This window comes from Dromiciops gliroides, chromosome 4 (assembly GCF_019393635.1).
Source record: "Dromiciops gliroides isolate mDroGli1 chromosome 4, mDroGli1.pri, whole genome shotgun sequence".
In the NCBI taxonomy this organism is placed as follows: domain Eukaryota; kingdom Metazoa; phylum Chordata; class Mammalia; order Microbiotheria; family Microbiotheriidae; genus Dromiciops; species Dromiciops gliroides.
Window position 1 is genome coordinate 428,640,206 of NC_057864.1, and position 27,140 is coordinate 428,667,345.

The 27,140-nt window shown below is 36.9% G+C and overlaps 1 protein-coding gene across 1 annotated transcript in view; it reads right to left on the bottom strand.

Annotated features, from left to right (window-relative positions):
• COL11A1 (collagen type XI alpha 1 chain) overlaps window positions 1-26,935 on the bottom strand; it is a 290,689-nt gene extending 263,754 nt beyond the window's left edge. Inside the window, 2 exon segments of the mRNA XM_044002791.1 lie at window positions 870-1,037; window positions 26,488-26,935. Coding sequence (XP_043858726.1) covers window positions 870-1,037; window positions 26,488-26,596 — 277 coding nt within the window. The 5' untranslated portion in view covers window positions 26,597-26,935.
• Window positions 26,936-27,140: the final 205 nt, after the last annotated feature.

Genomic DNA, 27,140 nt, shown 5'->3' on the forward strand with positions numbered 1-27,140 from the left:
ATAATGTACTAAAGACGCAGAGTTTCATCTATGGTTTGGTCTTAAACCAAAATGGCATACGAAAGTTTTTAAATGAGTTTATCTCCTAGCATTTTGGATAGCTTCGAAAGAAACAAAACGTGTGAATAATTTGATGAGATGTATTTGAACTGTGTGGCAGCTATAGCCACAGAAATATTTATATAAAATAAAGCATTTCCATATCTTAAACAGGAAACATTAAAGTGTTTGCCATAAGAAGCATCTTCTGAAAAACACATTTGCAGAATATTGGTGGAAATATTAAGTGGTAATTGAATGGAATGATTTCCTTCAACTCAGCTAATTGGTTTTCAATATTTATTTATCTTTCTTTTCTACAAAAGCTTTTGAAAAATTTGACTTATTTTCACTAAGACATGATGGAGGGGTCTGAAGACACAGGGGTTGCTTTTCTCAGCTTATCCAATTGTAAATATTGAGTAATCACCTTATTCTAAGTACTGTGGGGGTACAGAGACACATAGATATGCCACCTGTTCTAAAGGGATTTATGGAATAGTTGGAGTGAAAATGAGAAACAAACACATTATTAAAGAACACTGGAGTTTTTGGCTGTGAGATGGTGGCTGATATTTTGTCATCTTGAAATAGATTTGTATATGAGAAAAGCCTCCAAATAGACAAATTATCTGGGTTTCCATCAAAATAGAATCTTTTATTCCCAAATTATTGGATAATTTGGTTATTCATTGGTGTTCCCCCTATAAGTAATTTGTGAATATGAAACATTATCAGAGTGTATTAATTATTTAAAATATCAAGATAGTGGTAAAGTACAAGAAAACTTTGTATATTATAAAGTACAATAGAGACCATTATAAACTCACCTGGAAATAACTGTTTTGTGGGGGCACTGATCTGTGCTTGTTTTGTAACTTTGTAAGCAGTATCTGAACCTTTTGAATTCCTCCTGTTTGTGCAGAATCCTGCTGTTTTTGATATTCCCTCTGGTGAATTATGAAAGTCTAATGCTTTTAGTACATCAACTGGTGTAGCTGGAAAAAAATAGAAAAAAGGATTACTGGCTCTGATAGTCTGACATAAGAAAATGCAGCTTCAAATACAATGGGTGTTTCAATATTATAATCAAAAGAGGCAAATAATAATCATGCATCATTTGGCACTGTTTTATGATATTTTAGGGCATGATCTGTCTAAAAAATGAACTGCCCAAATAGACACAAAGGAAATAAAACCTAGGGGGAAATAATGAAAACCAATTTAGTACTGTTAACACTACATCCTTTATAATTTAACAGAAACCATAAATGAATAAGCTTTTAAGGAGATAGAGAATTAAGACAATTAAGGGAGATAGTCTAAGATAATTTATTATTTATATAACCCTTATTAATTCTGAGTAATGAAATTCTTTTAGATATGTTGTAAACCCATATTAATCATCTTCTGATTAGCATCTAATTTATGCATGATCCAACTATTCAAAGTGTTACCAAACACTCAAATGAGTATATTCATTTTTTTTCCTGAAAATCAAACGTTGTTTCAACAAACTCCTACTTAAATCTGTTATCATAGTATGGAGGTTACCTTGGATTCTTAGAAGCTATGCCAGTTAAGCACAAGCTTTCACATCTACTCTCATGTTGAAAAGACTTTGACTATGGGCACATAGTCTGTTTCCTAAGACCCAACTAGCTAAGCAAAGAAGGGATCATTACCACTAGGCCTGCCATTTGGTAATACATTCTTTGTCCAAGGCAACCCATGAAACCAAGAAAAATGCAAAATGACCATCAGTCCTGAGGAGTCCCTTTCTGCTTTTGAAATGTTTTTGAAAAAAGAGCATAAAATGAATAGAGGGTAATAAGAATTGCAGTTTACAAGATACTAATGAATACTAACTTAGATGTCAGAACTGTAAATGGGAGACCCTTAGCTAGTGACCCAATGGTGGCTATATTAACAAAGGGATTGAATCATATTGATATTGATATATTAACCATAAATGAAAACAGGAAGAAAATAAATATCCCTGCTAAATGGAAGCATCACTTCCAGACTTCTTTGAAAGGCAAATGCAGGAAGAGTTGACAGACTTTCTTTTTCAAAGACAATAAGAAACATCATTTCATGAGACAGTTGGGCATTACAGTGGTTAGGAGTGGCATTTATGAAAACAACCATGAAAAGAACTGGAGCTCATGAACTCATCTGTTGTAGATGTCTATGAAAATCAGGAAAAGACACTCCAAAATAAGTCAAATTTCAGTGCAGAACTGAACATGGGGAAAAGGCAAAAAACATGTTGGGAAAGTGTATTCAAAAGAAAGAAATGAAAGCATCCAAAAGGTGACCCAAAGGATTATCTCTATAACAGCCTTAAAGAAATGGGGCAGGGTATAGTAGACATGATAAACACCACCCCCAAAATGTAATTAATTCATTTTAGTGGACAAGAAGATTGAATACTGGCATGGAGAGCCATCACAATATTAGCTGCCTTCAAGTATTTCATCATGAAGTAGAAGTGGACTCTGGTTCAAACACTTTCACCATGACATAGAGCTTCTGGAAGGCTATACCAATTAAGCACTATAACAGGTACTGACACCAACTCATTAGTGAATCAGAATCAATGTCCAAGAAAAAGATAGAATAAAAATAGGAATAATTAACTGCAGCTAACATATTTAAATACATTTGACCAAAAAGAGGAATTAAGTAGAAGAGACATTGTCACATACAGTCAACATTTCCAAAGGAAGTGTAATTAATATAAATCAACTGTCAATAACAAGAAGACCAAAAGAGGGGCAGCTAGGTGGTTCAGTAGATGAATCACCAGCCCTGGATTCAGGAGGACCTGAGTCCAAAACCAGTCTCAGAAACTTGACACTTACTATCTGTGTGACCCTGGGCAAGTCACTTAACCCTCATTGCACTGCAAAAAAAAATATCCCATATGGGAGATCAGGTTCAATTTCTCCATTTGGGGGCAGCTGGATGGCACAGTGGATAGAACACCAGCTGACCTCAGGCACTTGACACTAGCTGTGTGACTCTGGGCAAGTCACTTAACCCTCATTGCTCTGCCAAAAAAGACCAAAAGGACCTAGAAACTACCTTATTTGAACTTGTCACTAAGTGTTGTATTGACTTGGCAGTCAATAGCCAAGTCTAATTTAGAATGTAAGTTCATTCACAAAATCTTACAGGTGATCAATTCAAAGAGAGGTAAGAAAAAAGAAAATAAAATCAGGAAAACAATCAATATAAAAACTACAAACATAAAAGAAAATAACAATAACCTAACTATCCGTAAAGAAAAAAGAGAGGTTAAAGAATGCCTATGGTCCAGAACACAACATGCAGTTCAACAAATAATGCTATCATATCAGTGCAGATACCATGGATGAATACCATCAGAGATAGTAGTGATAATCAGCTATGCTCAGAATTGAACAGAAGGAGCAGATGAAGCCATATTATCTGTGGGAATTTTGGGGTGTGTGTGGCTATGTGGGTTAAGTGACTTGCCCTAGGTCACACAGCTAGTAAGTGTCAATTGTCTGAGGCTGTATTTGAACTCAGGTCCTCCTGAGTCCAGGGCTGATGCTTTATCCACTCTGCCACCTAGCTGCCCTGTGGGAAATTTTTGAGTGCTTTTTATTATATCAAGATTTTCTTGAAACAAAAGCCCATCATATTAACAATATTCTTTTCCTGATGCTATATGACTGCAAGTCATGGAAGAACATAATGTTGAGAGAAGGAAAATTGAAGGTCACCCAAAAGGCAAGGGAAAGGCTTATGGAAGCCATGGGAAAGGCAGTTTTAAGGATGTCATCAGACAAATGTGCAACTGGAAAAAAGATGGGACAGTCTCCCACCCTCTATAGAAAACTAGTTCCTCAAGGATATGGGCTGGTTTTGTTATCTTTCTATCCCCCAAATATAGTATCCCCTCCACACATTGTAGAGACTTAATAAATATTTGTGGAATAGAGGAGAGGCTAGTCGATTTCTCTAGTGGAATGCCACAGAGATCTGACCATTGCTCTGCTATTCAGCATTTTTAATTCATGACTTTGAGGATACAAAAACCAGAGTGACAGCTAATACAGTGGATGGAAGAATTGGGATCTCAAAAATGTTTCAGTAAGCTGTGGTGATAGACTAAAGCTCATTAGACAGATTTTATTAGAAATGATGTAAAGTCTTGTACATATGCTTAAAAGTTCAATTTCACAAGCACAGGATGTGGGAGAAGTTGTCTGAAGCGCTTTACCAAATGCTAACTGAAACACCAGAAACTCCCTTTAGGTTTTTTCCTTCCCTTAATGATCTCATTGCAACAGTTTAGAAGACATTTGACATTGTAGTATGTATTCTCTTGATAACACATGGTGGAAAATGTAGGCTACTGAATTGCCAACTTGTTGATAATCATGAGTAGTTACTAATCATGTGATCTAATTTTAAAGGACCTCACAAGTAGAATTTCCAAAGTCAAAGAAATTCTAAAGGTCCCTCAATCAACAAGCAGCTCCACAGAGGAGTCACACATACTTAAGATTAGAGTTTTCAAACTATAGTCTATTTGTTATTGTTAAAGATTAACACATTCTCTCTCTCTCTCTCTCTCTCTCTCTCTCTCTCTCTCTCTCTCTCTCTATCTATCTATCTCTCTATCTCTCTATCTCTCTCTGTCTCTCTCTCTCTTCTCCCCCTCCTATATAAGCCACAGAAGGGATATGGGAATATCTGAGAACAATCATAAGCTTTAGGAACACTTGTATCTCATAGGGACATCTACCCTCAGCCCACTGATCCCAATGTTTGGTTCAAGCTGTGTTAAATTTTTCCTGACGTTAAGAGCAAATTAACCCCTTTGAAATTCATCACTTTGCAATTCCCACCCATTATTCCTAGTGCTATCCTGTGAGACCATATAGAACAACTACGTGTAGTTCCTCTTCAGGGTGACAGTATTTCAAATACTTACAGAGAGCTATCATGTGCACACATCTTCCCTTCTCTAGGTTAAACATACCCCAGCACCTTCATCTAGTAATTCCATATATGACATGGATTCAAGGACATTCACCATCCTGGCTGCCCTCTTCTGGTCACTTTGTAGCTCATCACTGTCTTTATTAGAGAGTGGCACCCAGAAATAAACATAAAATTCCAGGTGAGGTCTCACAAGAGCAGAATACAGGGGGCCCATCACCTTTCTAATCCTCAATGACATTCCTATTAAGACAGCATTTTTGGCTACTATATCACACCATTGACTCATATTGAGCTTGGAGACCACTAAAATCTCAATATCTTGTCCACAACTATTGTCAATAAGAGTTACACCCATCTTATACATATGAAGCTTATTTTTTACATAAGCACAAAGAGTTTACATTTATCCCTAATGGATTTCGTATTATTAGATTTAGCCCAAGACTCACTTGTAAAGATCCTTCTGGAACCTGACTTCCTCATACGCTCTTAGATGTCCCTCCCAGCTTTGTGTGATCATGAAATTTCATTAGTATACTGTAAGGAATTAATTGTGATTTGGGGTCTCCATAACCACATCTTTGCTTCATTATGGTCAGACTGAAAAGATGTAATCTTGAAAAGCCTAAGAGAAGATGGGTGTGTACTTGAAGAGATTATAGAAAAGAACAACTAAGTATCTAAGCCTCCCCTAGTAGTTCCCCTATGCCCACATGGGCCTGGCCAAATTATAATGGGGACAGCCTAGGGGGTATGTTGAACCAATTGGAGCCTCAGCATGGCTAAGAACCTCCCCTTCCTGTGGGAGAGGCAAAAAAGGGTGGAGAGAGGAGCTAGCTGTGTGGTGGAACTTCAGCCAGAACAGGAGAGACTGCACAGCTGACTCTCATTGAAACTACGGACTCCAGGTGGTGGTGAGTTTGTGCTGTGGTAGTGAAGCCAGCTCTTTGAACTAGCTCAATTTGAAGCAAGTTTGGGGTTTGAGTCAGCCTTTGCTAGAGCTAGGGAGCTTATTCGTTTTCTCTTCCCCTATTCCCTTTCTCATTGTCCTTGTCCTTGTCTTTATTAACTTCACCTTTGTTGTAAATTTTGTTCCCATTAATAAAACCTGGTTTGTTTGTGGAAAAGAGGTTGTTAATCTCTTTTCTTATTAGTCTAGGAGAAATAACTAAAAAGGGCAGTTTGGAAGGGAGGAAACTTTAGACCTGGAGGTCTCTCATTATTTTCTGAACCCCAATATTATGGCAAGCCACCCAATTAACTCTCCCCATATTAAATTTGGCACTTACAATACCATTGATAACTTTATCTTAAATAGCACAGAGCACAAATCATTGAAGGTATTCCTCAGAAGACTTCCTGTCACATTCACATCAAATCATTAACAATTACTCTTTGAAATGGCCATCCAACCAGTTCTGAATTACATTATCTGATTATATTATCTAATCCATAGCTCTTCATCTTCTCCAAAAGAATAGCATGAGATACTTTATTAACATCTTTGCTAAAATATCTGTAAACTACAGTCACACTACTCTCCTCATCTACCAGTTTAGTAATCCTGTTTTTCAAAGGAGAAAAGAAATTAGCCTCCTATTCTTGATGAAGTTATATTGGCTCCTTGTAATCACCATTCCCTTTCTAGATATTTGCCAACAATCTCTTTAATTCTGTGTTCTAGATTTTTCCTAGGAATCAAAATCAAGTTCGTATATCAAGTGGCCTATAGTTCATAGACTCCATTCTGTTCCTTTTTTTTCTTTTAATATAGATGATATTTACTCTTTTTTGCAATACCTCTCCTGTATTGGTAGCTAGCTAGCACAATGGATAAAATGTGGGACCTAGAGTCAGGAAGAGCAAAGATCAAATCCTGCCTTAGACACTCATTAATTCTGTGACCCTGATCAAATCTCTTAACTTCTCCATGTTTCATTTTCTTCACTGATAAAATACAGATAATAATAGCACCTACTATCCAGGATGATTATGAAGTTAAAATGAGCTCTTATTATGGGCAGTAAGGTAATATAGTGGAAAGTAAACTGGGCCTGGAGTCAAAAACATCTGAGTTTAAATCCAGCCTCAGATATTTACTAGATTTGTGACACTAAACAAATCAATTAACCTCTATTTGCCTCAGTTTCCTTAACTCTGAAATGAAGATAATAATAGCACCTACTTCTCAGGGTTGTGGTGAGGAACAAGTGAGAATATTTGTATTATTTTCATTCTCAAATAAGAATGCTTAGAAAGTGTTTAACATAACACCTAGAATATAGTAAGAGCTACATAAAAGTTAGGTAGTAGTAGTAGTAACAGCAGCAATAGTAGTAGCAGTAGTAGTAGCAGCAGCAGTAAGAGTAGTAGTAGTAGTAAGAGTAGCAATAGTAGTAGTAGCAGTAGTTATAGTAGTAGTAGTAGTAGTAGTATCTCTCAAAGATCAGTGAATATGATTTAGCAGTCACATCTGTCAATTCTTTTGTTACACAAACACCTCCCTAGTTTAGGCCCTCATAATCTCTTGCCTGGACTATTGCAATAGATTTCTAAATGGTCTCCCTCCCTCATGACTCTGCTCCAATGTACTTCCAGCACATAGCTGCAATGATGGTTTTCTTAATGCTTAAGTATGACGTTATCATCAATCCCTACCCACTCCCCCATACTCAAATACTACTAGCTCCCTAGTACTTCCAGGATCAACTATAAAGTCTTCTGTCAAGCATTTCAAGCTCTTCACAACTAGGACACTTCCAGTATTCTTAATATTTCCCTCTTTCATACATGGTATAGCCTAACCTGAATGACCCAGCTGCTTTTCCTCACATAAAATACTACATTTCCTATCTCCAAGTTTTTGCTGGAATGCTCTTATTCCTCACCTTTGCCTTCGAGAATCCTTCTTTCTTTAACAATTAGGTCAAAGGTCATCTCCTATAGGAGGCCTTTCCCAGTCCCATCAGTTACTGGTGCCTTCCCCACTAAAGTCACCTTCCATCTCTACATGTATTGTTCTCCATTAGAATATAAGCGCCTTGAGAACAGGAACTATTTTTGCTTTGTCTTTCTGTGCCCCTGAACTTAACACTGTACCTTTTATACATAATAAGCATTTAATAAATGCTTGTGGATTGAGTGGTGTCACCCTTACATTATTTTCCTGTTTCAGCTCATTATGACCTTTAGAGCTTCTGATTCTAGAAGACTAGTCTCAATCCATATTTTTAAATCCCTCCCATTTTCCTCTCTTTGGCTTTACCCTCCTGAATGCGGTGTTGTTATTGTAGCAGTTTTAATTCAGTGTAGTTGATGAAATCCTTGAGCCCTCTGTGTCATCTTTGTATTCAAAAGAAAATGAATAATGGAAGAATTGGACAGTTCACACGTTGCCTTAAGCAGACAATCTTAAAGTCTACTTAAAAGGTAATGACTATTCCAGAGCACAGAAAAATTTTTTAAGAGCTGCTATTACTTACAGAGCAATTTCCAAGTAGTTCCAGTTAAATTGCATCTTCAATCAGAACTAAATGTTTACTATATAATGATACTATTGTCTCTCCAGTTAAGAATGAATTATTGAATAAAACAAATATAAATCCCCTCAGAACTCAGCCTTTTGACTGACATCTTGGAGAACATGAGAGTGTTTGATTATTATACCATGCACTGTATTGAAGCAATGCTTGGTATTAAATTGTGGTTTTCCTTAAAAATGCAGGAAGAAACATTAGCCTGGATTTTTTGGAAACTTAAGAATTTAATTTTACTCAACAAAGTGTTCCTCCTGTTGGCATTTTGACAATTAAAATGTACAGTTTTAGAAAACAAACCAAATGTTCAAAAAGTTTTAAAACTAAAAGGCCTGTCTTTGTACATTGGTAGAAATAAAATCACCAATATACATCAAATGTGTACTTGATTATGTGAAAAATTTATGCTATAGTTACATATACTAATGGAGTGAGGATGAGAAAGCTTTTACTATCATGAAATCAATTATGATACACCCCTCAATTTGACTTTTAATTATTCTTGTTCTTATCTGTTTCATGGTCTAGAGAGGGCCACATGACCCTATGTCCTACACTAAAGCCTTTGAGTTAGGGACATTAAATAAACTATCTTTGAAAACAGACACCCTTATGTAGTGCCTGGGCAGATTCCAATCTCCTACAGTTGCCTTCCTGTCCTTGAGCACTAACTCCACACCCCCATCTTCTTCCCAGGAGTCCTAACAACTTCATCACAGTACAATGAATGGGGAGTGAGAAAGCTGTTTTTGGAAACCAGCACCAAACTCTATGTCATTTCTCTTCTCATTCTCAATTAATGCTAACACTTTAGGACAGTAGATAAATGACCCACAGAGTGCTATCCTTTAAATTAATGTGCTTAAAGTTTTGGTATTTAGGATCTAAGACAGAGTGGTGGTGTCTACACATGTAAAGTGAAGAATTGAGGCAACTGGAAAAAATTTACTTTTAAAACATACTATCAACAAAAATTGCCAGATAAGGTAAAAGGGCTCTCTTTTACTCTTTAACTCTCTATAATATTTCTGCAATCCTCCATTTAATTTCAATTATTAAAACAAAATATTATTTTCAAAAACTCTTCAAAAATATCTTTATCCAGTTATGAGAACAGCTGTGGAGATTCATAGAATCAGTTTTAGAACCAAGAAAGACCTTAAAGATCATCTAATCTATTGATTAATAACAAAAATGTTTTAAATTCTATACTGGGAAGTAATTTACAACAAAAATCTATGAAAGTAGAGAAAAAAGAACCATATAGTAAATGCTAGTAATGATACTATTAGCCCTGGGGCATTGGTAGAATGAGCTTTATCCCTATAACATATAGCTCTGTATTCTCAAGTAAAATAGATGGAGAACAAGGCCCAATATTATGTAATTCATCAGAAACAAAGATATGCATTGTCACTGGGGATTTTGGAAGAGAACCACAATATTGATAATGAGATCTTCCAGATGTTATTATTTATGAATGATATTATGTTAACAGTATCAAGTGCAGAAATACAATAGACCTGCCTCTGGATTAAATCCTCAACTCCTCATTAAAGATGGTTTTGCCAATCACACATAAAAAATTGATGAATTTCATCTTTTTCCTCAGGGTGGCACTGCCCTGGTTCTTACAATGTCTTTCTCAACAGGGTAGTGGCACTCTGATTCTCACATTGTCCAGACCATAACATGGATTTTGTTGGGCAATCCATTGAGTTAGTCCAACATACATGCATCTTGTCTGCTTAAATGCATGCTTATCTGTCTAAATGCATGCATGTATTTGTATCCGTGTTTGTCTATGTGTATGCATGTGAAAGAGAAGCAGAATGGCACAGTGGATAGAGAACTAGCTTTGGAGTTAGAAATACATGGGTTCAAATAGTTTCTTTGACACAAACTGGCTTTGTGACCCTAAGTGACCAGTGACCCCTCAGTGCCCCTTAACAATTCTCTAAGACTAACTCACAAAACAAATTCAGACCTGCCTTGGTGAAAGAATTTTCCTCACTGGGAGTTTCTTATACCCATGAAATATTAAATTCTGGGTCTGACATTACATACCCACATTTGTAGTATAGATTATACACGTTATACATATGATATATTTTATATATAATGTACCTATTATATATGTGTATATATACGTATATACTATATCTTAGATAGATGTACTAGACAAAATTAAAAAGAAAGAGAAAAGGCAGGATTGCATTTGGGAAATTATATTAGTTTCACTGGCCACTTATCAATATTGTTTGGGTAACACTATATGAATGTGAATTCTGGAAATGTCAAGATCTGAAGAATTAGAATCATGGGTGCAATGGACATATGAATGATGGGCATAAGCAACTTGTGTTATATTACCAGTAATGACTTCTTCCTGGAAGATTTGAGATCTGCAGCATGGGAAGGAACACCTGATTACAGATCACAGATCCATTTGAGTTTATTTTATAAACTTTATAAAGTCTATTTTGAAATTTGTGAATAATAAGTGAATTAAAATATATTATCCAGAAAATGTTTGGGGGAAGAAAAAAATTAGTCAAGTAATATAACAAGAGTGAGGGATAATCAATGATACTTATGGAGTGTTAAAAGTCCTAGAGGAAAGCCTCCAGAATGGTCGGTGGAGCCTCTGTGAAGGCTTTATCATAGAAAGACAGAATGGGGGTAGCTAGGTGGCACAGTAGATAGATCACCGGCCCTGGAGTCAGGAGTACCTGAGTTCAAGTCCGGCCTCAGACACTTAACACTTGCTAGCTGTGTGACCCTGGGCAAGTCACTTAACCCCAATTGCCTCACTAAAAAAAAAAAAGACAGAATGACCTGGGATGAGATACATGAGAAAGAGAATGTGTCAGTATGCTGAGGATCTACAGTTTGCTCAGCATGGGTAAGCATTCACTGAAGTTCCTCTATGACTCTGTGTATATATTGAGAGTAACTGTTGCTAAATAATTTATCACCTTTTAGTCTACCTGGTAATAAGCTTCACTGAACTTGACTATGCTTGTCCTCAGACAACAAGTACAAAATCCAGTACCATGCCAATACTTTATGTCTTTCTAGTCTAGTAAAGCCTGTCAGAGTTTAGCTCTGTTGGCATAACTTTAGAACATCTAGGTTCATTTGGCATGATTACTACATCTAAGAGTAGGACTTTAGTGGAGGCAAGAGAACTAGATAAATGTTGTTGATTTTTATTCCTTGTTAAAGCACCAAATTCACTACATAAAAACATGTCTGGTTTTATAGTCCATACAGGATATTCCAGTTACAGCAATGTCCAATTCCCAATTCCTGTTAAGGTGTTCCTTTAAAACTTCAATCAACCAACCAACAAACAAACAAGCATTTATTAAGCACTTAATACTCGACAGGCAATGTGATAAGGGCTGGGTATATAAGGGGAAACAAAAACAAAAACAAAAATACTACTTGCCTTCAAGGAGCTTACTATCTAGGTAGTGTGGAAGGCACAGTCCATACCACAGTCAAAAGATCATCAAAGAAAGCTAGGAATTTCTTTAGCTGACAACCTATCTCCAAGTGTGACTGCCTGGGCCTTCTGTAGTTTCATTCCTAAATTCTGATTCTTCCATCATCTGTACCATCTGGTTTGGGCTACTCTTCTTAATGTCATTTCCATTCTGCTCAGCTCCTACTCACACTCTCAGCATTGGCATTTCCTCTCCTAGCAGTGAAGAAGTGTATACTGACCTCACAAGAATTCCATTCTCAGCTACACTGCCAGACAATGCCTGAATCTTCCACTATATAGTTACACATATTTCATAGTAGAACTGTCCAAACTCCCCAGAGAATTGATTTTGAGAGGCACAGTGCAACAGCTGGGATTTCCTACAACATAAGTGTGTATATATACCCACCTTGACTAAATACTGTCAGGTTCAGTATATTATATTTCAGAGAATTTATAGCTAAAAGTGATGACAGGATCATGGATCATTGATCATTGATTTATAACTGTAAGGGACATAATAAGGAAGGAATATGCATTTATGCATCAAGCATTGTGGTAAGAGTTTTTACAACACTTTTTTAAAAGTACCTTTCACAAAGGTCATTGAATACCAATCCCTCATGCATGTGTGCATAAATGTATGTGTGTATGTATGTGTATACATGTATGTATATATACATATATGTATATGTGTGTGAATGGGGGAGGAGGAGAAACAGAGGGGGAGAGAGGGATTGAGAATGAATAGTAGTAGTACAGCAGATAGAGTGCTGGGCCTAGTGTCAGGAAGACCTGAGTTCAAATCAAGCCTCAGACATTTACTAGCCTGTGAGCCTGGTAAAGTCACTTAACATCTGTTTGTCTCAGTTTCTTCGTTTTTAAAATGGGGATAATAATCTACCTACCTCCTAAGGTTGTTGTGACGATCAAATGAGACAATATTTGTAAAAAACTTAGCAGAGTGACTGACACATAATAGGTGTTTAATAAATGCATGTTTCTTTCCTTTTCCCTCTTTATATTACAGATGGGGAAACAAGTCCAAAGCAGTTAAATGACTTGGCCCACCTCTCCCAAGTGGCAGAACTGGTATTCAAACCTAGGTCTGCTATCACTAAATATAGTGTTTTTTCCATTGCACTACCCTGGCTGAATGCAGTTGGTCACATTTTTTACGGCTAAGGGAAATAATATATCCATTTGAATGACAACTATAATTCATGTACAAAGGGAAAGAAACACAGATAGAGAGTAAATTCAAGATCTGATTTGAATTCACTTCCGACTGCCTATTGTGAAATTTGTTCCGTACACCATTCCAATAATGTTGGCACATTATTCCAATTTTAAAGATGAGCTATAAAAGATGTAGTGATTTGTCTAAGTGTCAGAGATAAGACTTAAGAAAAACACATAGAATTTTCTCTGGTGTCTTAGAATATTACAGTTCCTTTCCAAAGGAGTAGGTGATGCCTTCACTCCAATATTCAAGGTTGTGAACAGAGAAAAATAAAGGCATCAGTACCTAGCAATGTGATCAAAGGACCCAAATGTCCCTTTCATGATTCCACATGTGCATGGTGGTTGTGAAGTTCAATATTAGGTGACTCAAGGAATCAAATGTAGGCCTTTAAGATAATACATAATTATGGGTCATGGCATTAACTTATATTTTTTTAATCTCAATAGCATTATTGATTTCAGTCATAAAATTGAAAATAAAATATATCTTTGTTAACGTAAAATACCAGTAAATAGGATTGAAATAAGATATGTATGTCTTCAGCATTCATTCATCACACATAGACTAATCTGTTCAAGGCATCCTGGTGTGATATTTTTTCTATCACATAATTTGTACCTAAGCAGATCACTTTGAATCTCAATATCTTTATTTCCATATCAAGTATTGTATAATAAGCAGTTAAATCACACAGTGGATAGACAGTTAGACAGAGTCAAGAAGAGGAGCAGAAATCCAGCATCAGACACTTTGCTGTGTAAACCTTGTCGAGTCACTTAACCTTTATCTGCCTCCGTTCCCTTAGGGGACGTTAATAGTACCTAGCTCCCAAGGTTATTGTAAGAATAAATCGAGATAATATTTGTAAAGGTTTTACAAACCTTCAAGTGCTATATAAATGCTAGCAATTATGAATAGTATTATTACACAAAAGATAAATCTCTACCACCAGCTATGTTTTATGATTCCTTATAATTTCATTGGGAGCTATCTAAAAGTAGAATTTTCTTTAATGTTTCAGGAGACTTTTGGCTTTTACTATTTGGCCTTTAGTGCTTTGGTACCTTAGATAAGTATTAGCATCCATTGTACAGAGATTTTATCTATAGCTTTAATTCAGTAGAGTAGCACAGTAGCAGTCAACAACTTCATTTTTTTCAGTGTCTTTAAAATGTTACTCTGTGGGGCAGCTAGGTGGCGCAGTGGATAGAGCACTGGCCCTGGAGTCAGGAGGACCTGAGTTCAAATCCGGCTGTGTGACCCTGGGCAAGTCACTTAACCCCAATTGCCTCACTTAAAAAAAAAATGTTACTCTGTAGTAATCTCAAAAAAAAAGTTAATGTCATTCCAGACTAGATTGAATATCAACTACGAAATTAATTTTTTCTCACTAGAAATATTTGTACTAATGTTTGGTAAAGTAATTACACAGCAATTGAGAAATAGAAATTTAGTATAGACATTTATTACTAATAATGTCTTCAAAATAAAAAAATGGAAAATAATCCAAATAGAACATAAAGATTTCTATTTTATTTTTGGATTGGATAAGATTTATTTAGTATAGGGAACTTCCAATGAGGAAATTAAGTCTATCAATATAGATTAACACTTGCTGTACAATCTAAACTAGGATTTTTTTTTAAACCAGAACAGTGACTTTATTGAAGTAGGGAGCTCCTAATGAGGGACTTGTTCTACCAATGCAGGTCAACATCTTCTCTGTCTCTTTCTTGGAAGGGTGCCTTGGGCACCTAGGGAAATACTAGCTCTTAGAAATTCATGAGATTGAATGAAAGGCTAAATGGTGACTTGCTCAGGCAGGTCTTAAAAGCAGGTCTTTCTGACTCCAGGGCTATCTATGGTACTATAGTGCTACTCAAGACTTATAGATTATTAGTACATGTTAAAGTTTTTATGTATATACATATGTGATATATAGTGCACATAAAGATTAACATATACCTTTGTGTATCAAATGAAGTAATGTAAAGTACTTTGCAAACCTTAAAGCATCATATTATTAAAATAATAATAACAACAACAAATAGCATTTATATAATGCTTTACAATTTGCAAAGTGCTTTACATGTGTTATCATATTTGGTCCTCATAACTATGTAAAGTAATTTCTATTTTTATTCCCATTTTACATATGAAGAAACAGGCTGAGAAAGGAGAAACCCAGGGTCAAAAATTTAGCAACTGCCTGAGGCACTCTTTACTGACTCCAAGTACAGTGTTCTATGCACTACACTATCTAATTCTTTTTTATTATATTACTATGATTATATAAAACCCCAACATAAATGAGCACAGATTAATAAACATTTATGTTCATTATGTATATGTTCATAAATGAACATTTATATATGATGAATCTATAATTGCCCCAGCCTGAGATAGTCTTGCTCTAGGAATGCCTTCTACCATCTTTGATCACAGGATCATTTTTAGAGTTTGATGGGACCTGAGAGGTATTAATTCAATAACCCCATATGATAATAGATTTAGATCTGGAAGAGACCTCAAAAGCCACCTAGTCCAATCTATTTATTTTACAGATGAAGAAACTGAGTCACAGGAAAGTTAAATGAGTTAAGAAGGGGAGAGTTTGAACCCAGGTTATATAATTTCAGAAGCAGAATTCTTTTCTCTGTACCATACTTTATGAATAGAGAAACTGAGACCTAGAAAAATTAAATGTCTTGCCTAAAGTCTCACAGGTAGTAACTGATAGGATTCAAACCTGGGTCTTCTCATTTGGTAGAAAAGTTTTAGAGAGCTCTCAGGAGGTACATTCAGGATAAATGACTTGATCAAAATCATAGAGCTAATATTAGAGATGGGATTTGAATCCAAGTAGTCTTCCTGACTCCAAGCACAATATATCATATACCAGCTCTTTCTCACACATGTGTGTATACATACATATATATATACATGTATATATATATATATACACACACACATGTGTATATATGTGAATATACATGTGTTGTAGGGACCAATTTTTAATTGGGGAGTGTTAGCTAGGCGGCTCACTGCATACTAGGCAAGGAAGGAACCAGCAGCCTCCCCAAGACAAGAGCAGGATTTATTTAACAAGAACGAACTTAAAAAAACACAAACAGGATCAGTAGGATAAGGGAAAGGAAATAAATGGGAAAGGGAAATTATACAACCTGAACAACACCACTGCCCAGGAATTAGCTGAGAACACACAGCAGCATCCTGTCGCCTTACAGCTTCAAGGTAGAAGTGGCAAAAAAAAAACCTCCCTTCTTCCCAGCAGACCCCAGGCTGACCACACACAGCCCCCAGCCAATTGGCAGGCCACTCTGACAGTCACATGACTGCCCTCATTGGGCTTCCAATCATTATAATTTTGCCAGGCCCATGTAGGCGTTGGTGAGTGGTAATAAGGTGAGGGGCCAGCGCCATGGCAACGGCTATAACCAGTAGGTGGAGCAACATGCAGTTTGTGGAGCCCCAGACCAGTGCGTGCACTGAGGATTTTTTTTTTAATTCTAGCCAAAAAGATGGGTTATAAAAACCTTAAATAACAACTAATTCTTTACCGCGTTTATATGAGACAAATATAGCCATTATTATTTTAATATTTATACTTTTTATATTCTTCTTTGAATTAACTTTCTAATTTTACTTCAAGAATTTTGTTTTTCATTTATTGTTCTTAAAAATCAAAAGAAGTGTTCATAGTTATCCTCAGTTACTTCTGTTTTTGTTTTTCTCGCTTTTCCTCTTTTCATTAACTGTCTTTTAGCAAAACAATCACTTTGAAGGGCCATCCAATACAGAGTAGTCAATGCTATATGAAAACTATTTTCAAGATAAAGAATGCTAGGGGGAATTATATCATCTGATGCTTCTTTAAAGAAAGAATAGATAAAGAAAAAATAACTGAATATAGATACTTCAAGGATCATGATGAGAGTGTTATTGGCTTTCCATCTTTCCCTACTTTACAATAACTAGATGACACCTGGTGGACATTTGACTGGTAGGGGAAGGAAAAAAGGCAGCTAGCCTTCCAGCTGCTAGTGACTAGACCAGCATGAATTAGTGCTGAATTTATTCTCATTTCTTTGAAGTAGACAGACTAGAACAGCATCTTCTCACAAAGGGAAAAGTGCAGTCAGTCCTGAAGCAGTAAACTTGTCTGAATAGAGGAACTTCATTAAAAGAGGGGAAGGGGATCAGGATAGGCCACACACTGTGTTAATACCCAGAAGGTTTCTGTTCTCTGTAGCATCTGGATGTAAAAAGCATTTAAGGACATTTTGTTAGCTCTGTCACTGAATGGGACTGGTCTCTTCTGGTCATCATTCTAATATAAAATCTGCAAATGGGAAGCATTTTAACTAGCTTTCAGAGCTCAAGGATCATTCAAGTCCGGATGTCAGTTTACTAGCCAGACAGAGGAAGCTTCCTCTGACACTCACTGTACTGTACAAGTTTTATGAATAGAGACCTTCATTTGCCTGTACTGTACAAAGCCATTCAAAAGCAATGAAATTTGTCAAAATAAGAAAGAAATACTTTTTTAAGGGGGAAAAAAGGAGGGCTTGAAAGGATTGCAAAAGATGATTGTGCTAAAGTACTTTTACACAGGTTTGTTTTAGTTCTCAATTGTCCAGTCACATTTAAGCAGGTCCTCTTACTGTGAAATATGATAACCTTTCTTTTCTCTGTGCTCTTTCTCTTAAATTAATGGCACTGTCTCTAATTCCATGCGCAGCAAGCAAAGAGTTTAGTTTACTAGATAACACCAGGCCTGGTAATCGGCCAATGTCGAAATAAGCACTAGCCAAAAGAAGTAGCAGGCCAAAGACTTCACCTGAGAAATGGCAGGTATTAGTCTTTTCATTGTTTTTTTCTTTCTTTTTTGGCTCTTGTAAAATATATTATAACCATCATGAGTTCTGTCACTGCTAAATGCAAAGGTAGATGAGTAGAGAACTAATTATGCTCCAGACAGCCAGAAATGTCATGTTTCCCATGCTAGGTGAAATAAATATCTTTAAAGCTGATTGTTATGAAGTTGTATTCAGATGCATTCCAAAACAGCAGGAGGCTTTGAAAAACATTATGGTTTGGAAAGAAATCATAAGTTACAATTAGAAGAAAATGCCCCAAACTTGGGCTGCTACTTGATATACTTTCAGCTGTCTGCTAACAGGGGAGTACCAAAATTCTGCCATTCTGTGTGATAAGATGGAGGGAAACACAGCATCTCTTTAGAATTTCTGTATGTATTTTGCTCCTTTAAAGAACAAAACACCACAGTCAAAATGAAAAGTCTCATTTCCTCTCACCACTCCCTACCTCAGAGGTCACGTTTCCCCCAAAAGGAAATGAGTGAAGGGAAAGACTAGAAATAAAAGTCAACTTACAAATGGCTATTTGCCTATGTCCCATTGAGACCCTGAATCCCTCCCCGCAGGGCCCTTTATAGTTGAAAGATCATTAGATGTATAATTAAAAGAGATGTGGGTTTGAATCCTGCTTTGAAAACTTATGGAACTATATTACCTTGGGCAAGTAAGTCACTTAGCCTTTCTATGACTCAGTTTCCCCATCTATACCATGGAAAAAATAGAAGTAATATCTACTTTAGGGAGTTATCATGAGGAAAAAATTATTATGCAAAATTCTTTTCAATTTTTAAAGTTCTCTAGAAATGCCTATTATTATTGTTGTTATCATTATTACTAGTAATCAATCAATAAGCATTTATTAAATGTATTGGGGATACAATTATAAAATGAACCTTTTAATGATACATATGATGGATGACTACTCAATTTTTTCTCTTAGTACTTATAATAGGTCCTTTATATAACTGAATTATCTGACAACTTTAGTATAAACATGAGCTATTCCTCTCTTGAGACCATATACTTTGTTCTTGAGGACAATGAGGTTGTACTTTCATCGAAAAGTCACCAGTGATGGAAATCTTGGGTCTTGAAAATTCATTTTTCCCATAAAAATATTGTGATAATAAAAAATGAGAGGCTAATTCCCTCTATTATCATCTCCTCCAAATCCCATAACAGGAAAACATTGGTTAAAAGCTGTCCATCAACATTACAAATAATGTTACATTCTATTGAGTGAGGGCAAGTAAAAAGTCCTAAATAATTAAATATCCACCAACTCTTAAGTTGACAAGTACACCCAATACCATTTCCTCCATATATCTTTGGACTGATTCCTTTGGTCCCTAAGAATCTGACCCATGTTGGATCTCACATAACAATTCATTTAAAAACCTCTCAGATACATGTAGTATAATAGAATGCACTTAGCCATGTCTGTGAATTACCCATTTACAAGACTAAGTTTCACAAGGGTCTAAATCAGGTCCTTGATCTAAACTTTGACTCTCTCCAAGTGCTTCACACAATGCTTTGCACACAGAGGACAATTAATAAATGTCTACTGAATGTATTCAATAAGTATATTCAATCTTGTCTAACTGTAAAGGAGGTATTGAAACTATCTGTGCATATTATATAATGAATCTAAGATTCTTAGCAAATAACATGAGTAAACATAATAAATACTTTCTTTTTAGTTTCAGTACAATCTTTCACAGGCAGCTAGGTGGCCCAGTAGATAGAATATTGGTCCTGAAGTCAGAAAAGACCCAAGTTCAAATTGGCCCTAGACACATACTAGCTGTGTGACCCTAGGCAAGTCACTTAACTCTGTTTGTCTTAGTTTTTCTCATCTTCAAAATAACCTGGAGAAGTATGTTTACCAAGAAAACCCCAAATGGAGTCATGAAGAGTTGGATAAGAATGAAATGATTCATTAACAACAACACATATTGGTAGATATATTAAAATTCTATTTCATACAAGTATAAATATGTATAACATATAGAAAAAGTAGCCACATGAATGACTCTACAATAGCCTTTGCCTTCATTTTTATGGTTTCCCATGAGTCAGACATTTTTACTAGATGTTGGGCCTCGATTTGTCTTCTTAAAATAGGAAATACAATGTAGTTAAGATTTGAACATCCAGCTAAACACATACACACATATATACACGTGGTATGTAGACACATATATGTGTCTATAGATACATGCAGTATATGTATACATATACATATATACATACACACATGCATACACATTTATATACATAGACAAAGACCTTTTAGATATGTTGTTCATAAATCCTGAATATTGGTCTCACAGTTTCTAGCTTTAGAAAATAAGGGACATCAGAAGTCTTTCATGTTATTCACAGTTACTTTTTTGTTTTTATTAAGTACCTATTATTGCTATGCACTATACTAAGAGTTTTACAAATATTATCTAATGTTATCCTCACAACAATCTTGAGGATAACTGCTATTTATATCCACATTTTACATTTGAGGAAACTGAAGCAGGCAGAGGTTAAGTGGACTTGCTCAGGATTGTACAGCTCGGAGGCCAGAATTCAATTTGTCTTCCTAACTTCAGGCCCAGAGCTCTGTCCTTTGTGGCAACTAGCTACCTATCATCAAATCAATCTCCTCATTTTATAGAGGAAGAAAATGAGACCAGAGACATTTGGCAATTTTCCTAAAGTAACACAGCCTGCCATGTGGTAGACCTGGAATTTAAACCTCAGTCCATTTTTTCATGAAATTGTAAAGATAATGCAAATAGAATTATTTTCCCAAATTTCATAGGATGCCAAGATCAAAATTTTATAACTGGAAGGGACCTTATAAGATTATCAAACTTAACCCCATCATTTAATGGCAGAAATAGTATGATAATAATAATAGTAATGATAATAACAACAAAAGTAATTAATAATAGCACATATGTCATTATAGAGTTCGCAAAGTCACCATTTTATAGATGAGGAAACTGAGGCAGACAGAATTAAGTGACTTTCCTAGGGTCACTTAGTTAGTAAATGTCTGAGACCAGCATCCAACTCAGTTCTTCCTGACTCTAGGTCCACTGAACCACCTGGACAGGAGAAGTAAATGACTTTCCCAAAGCCCACAGAAGTAGTGGGTGCTAAAGGGTGGAAATGAAGCTAGGTCTGACTCTTAGTTTCATACTCTTACCACACTGCCTTCTCATCTGTACAATATAGGTACTGGACTAGTTGACCTTTTTTTGCATTTAAAAATATATAATTCTCTGAATCAAACCTTTTCATTAAATTGCACATTTTAACCCAGTGTTTAAAACCTGATTTCTAATAGTATTTTCCAATACCCATCTGCATTTAACTAAGCCAGTGGGGAAAAAAAAAGAAGCTCATTTTCTCATCTCAACATCCAAAAGGCAAATCTCTTTTCCTCTTTGAAAGACTCTGCTTTTTAACAGCATAGACCATGTCTCCCAAACTTGATTTAATTTGAGTGAGCTCATTATCACTAACCAAGCAGCACCTCAGTAAATTAACCAGTGTTAAGAGGATTTTTTTTTCCCTCAGAAAATGAGAGAGCTTTCCTGAGAAAAGAAAGCCAATTTCTTAGTCTTTTTTGGCAGATAGAAATCCTAACCCCCAATCTGAAAAGGAGTCAGTTTGCCTCAGTGTATTTTAGGGATAGCTTAGCTGCAACAATGTTGTGGTTTTTTCTATTTTAACTGTAGCCTTGCTGGAACAATTGGTTAAACCTAATTAAATAATTTCTAAATAATGTGTATGTATATATTTATATATAATTTATGTTTATTAGATTTCATATTTTCTCAACACTCATTTTATACAACATTTATTAAAAAGTATTCATGGTGCTTTGCACATAGTAGATTCTCAGTATTTGTGGCTTAAGAATAAGGTATTAAATAATGAGTCGTGTCAGACTACAAATATTAGCTTAAGAGCTCATTGACAGGACATTTTAGGGTAAAATGGTCTATGTCATGTTTATTCTCTATGCATACCACTAAACTTAACTGTGTCCATCTATATACAACTGTGAAGAAAAGATCCTTCAAATAGGCAGCCAAATTGGCTTCATTTCTCCTCTATAATAAGACATTGTCAATTTGGGGTTTGGAAGAAAAATATTGGGAAGACACAGTGTGAAAATCCTTTGGTATATACATCATTGATAATTTGAAGTATGATCATAATCTTAACTATATTCTCATTAAGGCAAATTCCTGAAGCTCTTAACAAGATCAGAGTATATGTGTGAGTGCCTATATATGTATGTGTATATATCCTGAGGAAGGACAGAAACCATTTCACCTGCTGATCCCTGGGACTCAAAGAAATCTTCAGCAGAGATGACTAAGATTTATGCATACACTTGGGAGAGAGGGTGATTCTCATAAATTTGATAAGCTTAGCTCTTCATTTCCCACCCCCATTTTAATGAGTTACAGTTGATAACTGTCTAACCTCTGAAGATTATCATTCTAATAAACAAGAAACTGACTTGGCCCCACTATTGTCCATTACTACTGTATGTCAAATTTAACTTTGATATATGAAAGATGAAATAGTCTAATTTGACATACAGAATGATATAATAAATATAAAACCCACTAATAAATTACTTAAAAGTATAGACTAGATTCAGTTGAAAACCATGAACAGTTTCCCATTTTCTAATAAGTGCACACATATATCCCCTATACATATAGAAATAGAAGAGTGACCAAAAACAAATTGTGTATGTATATGTATATATATGTATGTATGTATGAATGTATGTGTATATATATATATAAAATTTATGAATCATTATCATGATTATGCACATTGCAGACCCCCCCAAATTTAAAATAAATAAAAACTGGCCCATTGATACAAGTAAATACCAGGAGAAATGTTTGTGTTCTGGAAGAGTGTGTGTGTGTGTGTGTGTGTGTATACATATAGTCATTTTTATAAAAAAATCTCTAAAAATGATGAAATAAAACCCTATGAAGTAAAAGAGTTAGTGACTAGTAAGTTAGAGCTAAAATTACTAACTTCGTATCACGTATTCCCCATCTTTTTCCCCCAGACCTTTCTACCATAGTGTGAGGAACCTTGGGTTCCTAAGGAACATTTTAAAAAAAAAAACAATTCTTGCTGTTTCACAGAGAACTCTTCTAAGTGTTATTTTTAAACATAAAAAGAAAGCAATGCAACAGTGTTAAAAAGAGGGCCTTACAAGCTATAAGAAGACACCCACTGTTCTAAAATTTCTGCAAGTTTAGCCACCAGGTTCTAATCAATGATGTTGTCACAGTGTTTCTATTAAAAGTTGCTGTACCATTCTACCATTTTGACTTGAGCTCAAAACCCCAAAGGCTAACATTAGCATCGCCTACCAGGGTGTCTAATCCTTTCACCAACACTGGTTTACTTTTTCATTCCTATTTAATTTGGTAAATTGGGTTCAGACATTAATGACTACTTTCTGCTATCTTTGAATATTTGTTTTTAAAAAAAGAGATGTCTGACTAAAAGCTTATGACTAGGTAAGTATAAATATATACACTATTATAGGCAATTAGCAACTAGTAACTGGAAAATCAATAGAAAAGTCATACAAAAAAGCCACTAAACTATTATGTTAACTTCAAGATATTTCATCAAGTGACAGATAGAAAGCCCACTAAATCTGAACCCTGTAATTTTCTATTCCTTGAATTGATTTGCTTTGTAAAAAGAGACAAGTTTTTCCCCCCTTTTAATAGATTCCTTACTGAAAGCATGCTTCTGTACATAGGTAAATAGAGAAAGGAGGGAGGGGAGATAAGAGGCGACTCTGAAAACTAATTTTCATTCTAATCTTAGAACTTGAGAAAGAAAATGAAGTCTAAATAAAATAAATAAGCACATGTGTCTTCAGTTTAACTGTCCCTGAATTCACACAAAGATGTGGCCGGACCTTATGTTTCAGCTGTGTTTTTTACAAAGAAAAAAAAACATTAAAAAGGCTTGGTAGCCTGCTTTCATGAAATCTTTCTTTTTAATCAAAGGCTGTAATTTGTGGTATCCTAGGCCACATGTTGGGATGGGAGTGGGAGGGAAAAGAACTGTAGTGAATGCCTTAGCTGAGTCCTGTATTCTCCAATATCACCCTCCTTTGACTGATTTAATGAGAGCTCATTTACAGGGGTAGACGCCTCAACCCTAATTGGTAAATAAAACCGACAGGGGGCAGAGCTGCTAACTGCTTTGACAGTATCCAACGGATGACCAGGTACAGAACGCACCAGCCTGAAAGGAAACTTTGCCGGGTTGGAGCTGTTAAAAGTTTCTCCGTTACGTTTTTTGCTGAAAATGTGGCACGGTGATAGAGTAAGTCTCTTCAGTCTCTGTAAAAATCTTTTGGAAGATCCGAAGTCCCTTTAGCTAGCCAAAAGCTGGCGTTCCCAAAGCCAAATCTCTTTAACTCCAGAGGAGTAATACACAACACTGGATAGTAACCAAGAGGAACCGGGGCAACGAACTAGCTCATGTGTTCACATGTGAATGTATATATGGTACATCTATATCTATATCTATATCTATATCTATATCTATGTACATCTTTATATACACACACACACACACACACACGCACACATATCTACATATGCAGAGCTACACTTCACATCTGCTTTACAGAGTGTAGAGTGGGAATCTCCAGAAGCCCAACAGCTGGGCATTGCTTGTGGGAACACGACATTATTCCAGCCAAGACCCTCTGCCAGGATCCCAGGTTTCTGCTGGAGTCCTGAAATCTGTTTAACTTGGGGCTCCTACACGTGCTTCTCCCTCCTCCGGGGATGTGGATAAAGACAGTCCACCCCGATGATCCTTCTCGCTCCTCATTCCCCCATCCTTCTTGGAATCTCCCCCCGCCCCGGAAAAAAAAAAAAAGAAAGAAAGGAAAAAAAAGATTGGCATTGCTTTCTTTCCTATCTGCTCTCTACTTGAATCAGCTCTCACTTAACTTCACATGAGGAACTGAACCCTGCTAGCCATGTCCAAGGACACCTAACGGACCACTTCTGCCAGAGAAAAGGCGGGGAGCTGGGGAGGGGGGCGGGCGAGTGAGGGGGGAGGGGACATAGCTCTCGCTTCCTTCTGCTTAGACAAGGCTGAAGTGTTCTGAGTAGGTCCTGTCACTGAACTGTTGGTTTTGCCACGTAGGAACTTTCCCCCTACCTCTTCTCCTTCCCCTCACCACCCAGTGTACCCCTTTCTCTTCACTATCCAGTCATGCTTTCTCCCACCCCTCACCCCCAGCTCCAATTTCCTGCTGAATTTCATCATTTTCAGGGAGAAGTGCACCTCCAACAAGAGGGTAGTGGTCTAATTAATATCAGAGGGAAGAGGATCATAAACTTTTTGAGTGGGCACTACTCTGTCAGGGAACCTAAGTTTTGATTGTTGTTTTTTTTTTTTTTAAGAAGTCCTTTCTAACTAAACCTTCAATAATCCTGTAAAATCATTTCCACTTACGTTTTCCCTAAATACCAGTTTCTTGAATCTGGAGGAGCCTGAATTCCCACTCCTTCAGTTTCCACCTGTCTCCCATCACCAAATGACAAGGCTTTTCCCTTACTTTATTCGAGACAGAGAAAGTTATCAAGGTCCAGTCTAAAGTCAGTCTCTGTCTCTCTCTGTCTCTGTCTGTCTCTCTGTGTCTCTGTCTCTGTCCTGCCTCTCTGTCTTGTCTCTCTCCGTCTGTCTCTGTCTCTCTGTCTCTCTGTCTGTCTCTGTCTGTCTCTGTCTCTGTCTTTCACGCGCGCGCGCGCGCGCGCGCGCGCACACACACACACACACACACACACACACACACACACACACACGAGCTTATTCTAAATTATCATCACTGTGAACCTGCGTCAAAGTGTTCAAAGGAACACATGCTGAAATAAAAGTTTCACCCAACTCTGTTGTGTCTCTTAGGCAGTCTGCCTTTCAAAGCACCTAGAGACTTGTGAACAGTCATCCTAGGTGGAAACAGCTAGGCTGAAAAGTAAGCAAAGAGCATCCCGACTACTTGTCAGTTCTTTCTTTGCTCTTACTACTCCTTTCTCCTGTACTCCCCTTCCTACCCCCCACCCCCTCCCATCTTATGCCCTCCGGCCCCAACTCTCCACTTACCGGGACAGCAGCTACAATTACGGGCTTTAGTTCAGTTTGAGGAGGAGAGAAATAGAGTCATAACCCCCCCCCCCCAAATCCCCTTCTGTCTCTTACCTCCTCTGACCTCTGCAGCTTGGAAGATGAAAGTTATTACGACGAAGGTGGTTATTGTAGAGTCCCAAAGCCACCTTTTCGTTTTCCACCTTGTGGACCAACGCTCCATCTCCAGGATCGATCAGGGTCCACAACTGTAACCTGCAACCACGAAACTGCAATTTTCTACCCACTTCTTCCCTTCCACCTATCCTCAGGGATGATTGCTACACAGCCATCAGGGAGGGAGAGGCGAAAAAATTCAAAGTTGTTTTTTTTTCCTTTTTTTGGGGGGGGGGGGGAGCGCTAGTTGGTGGTAGTTTCTTTCCTTGTCTTTCCTTTTTCTTCTCCCTCTTCAATGAATGGCCAAGCTAGGTCAGGTCCCTCTGATCCGTCCTCCTCAGTGCCCAGCCTTCAAACTGAAGTCAGACGAGGGGCTTTAATCAAAAGGCGAAGAGCACTGCATGCCCCTAAACACTTCATCCCGTCAGAGGGCCGGCCGAGAGGCACCAGGCGGCCCCCTCCACTCCCTCCCCCCCACCCCCTGACCCCACAAGGAGAAACTGACAAGCGGACTGCAGGTCAGAATCCAATCAAACGCGTCTCTGGCAGCCCCGAGCCCGCCCTCCATCCCTTGACTGAGAGTCACTACTCCAGGCTGGCCCAGCCCACCA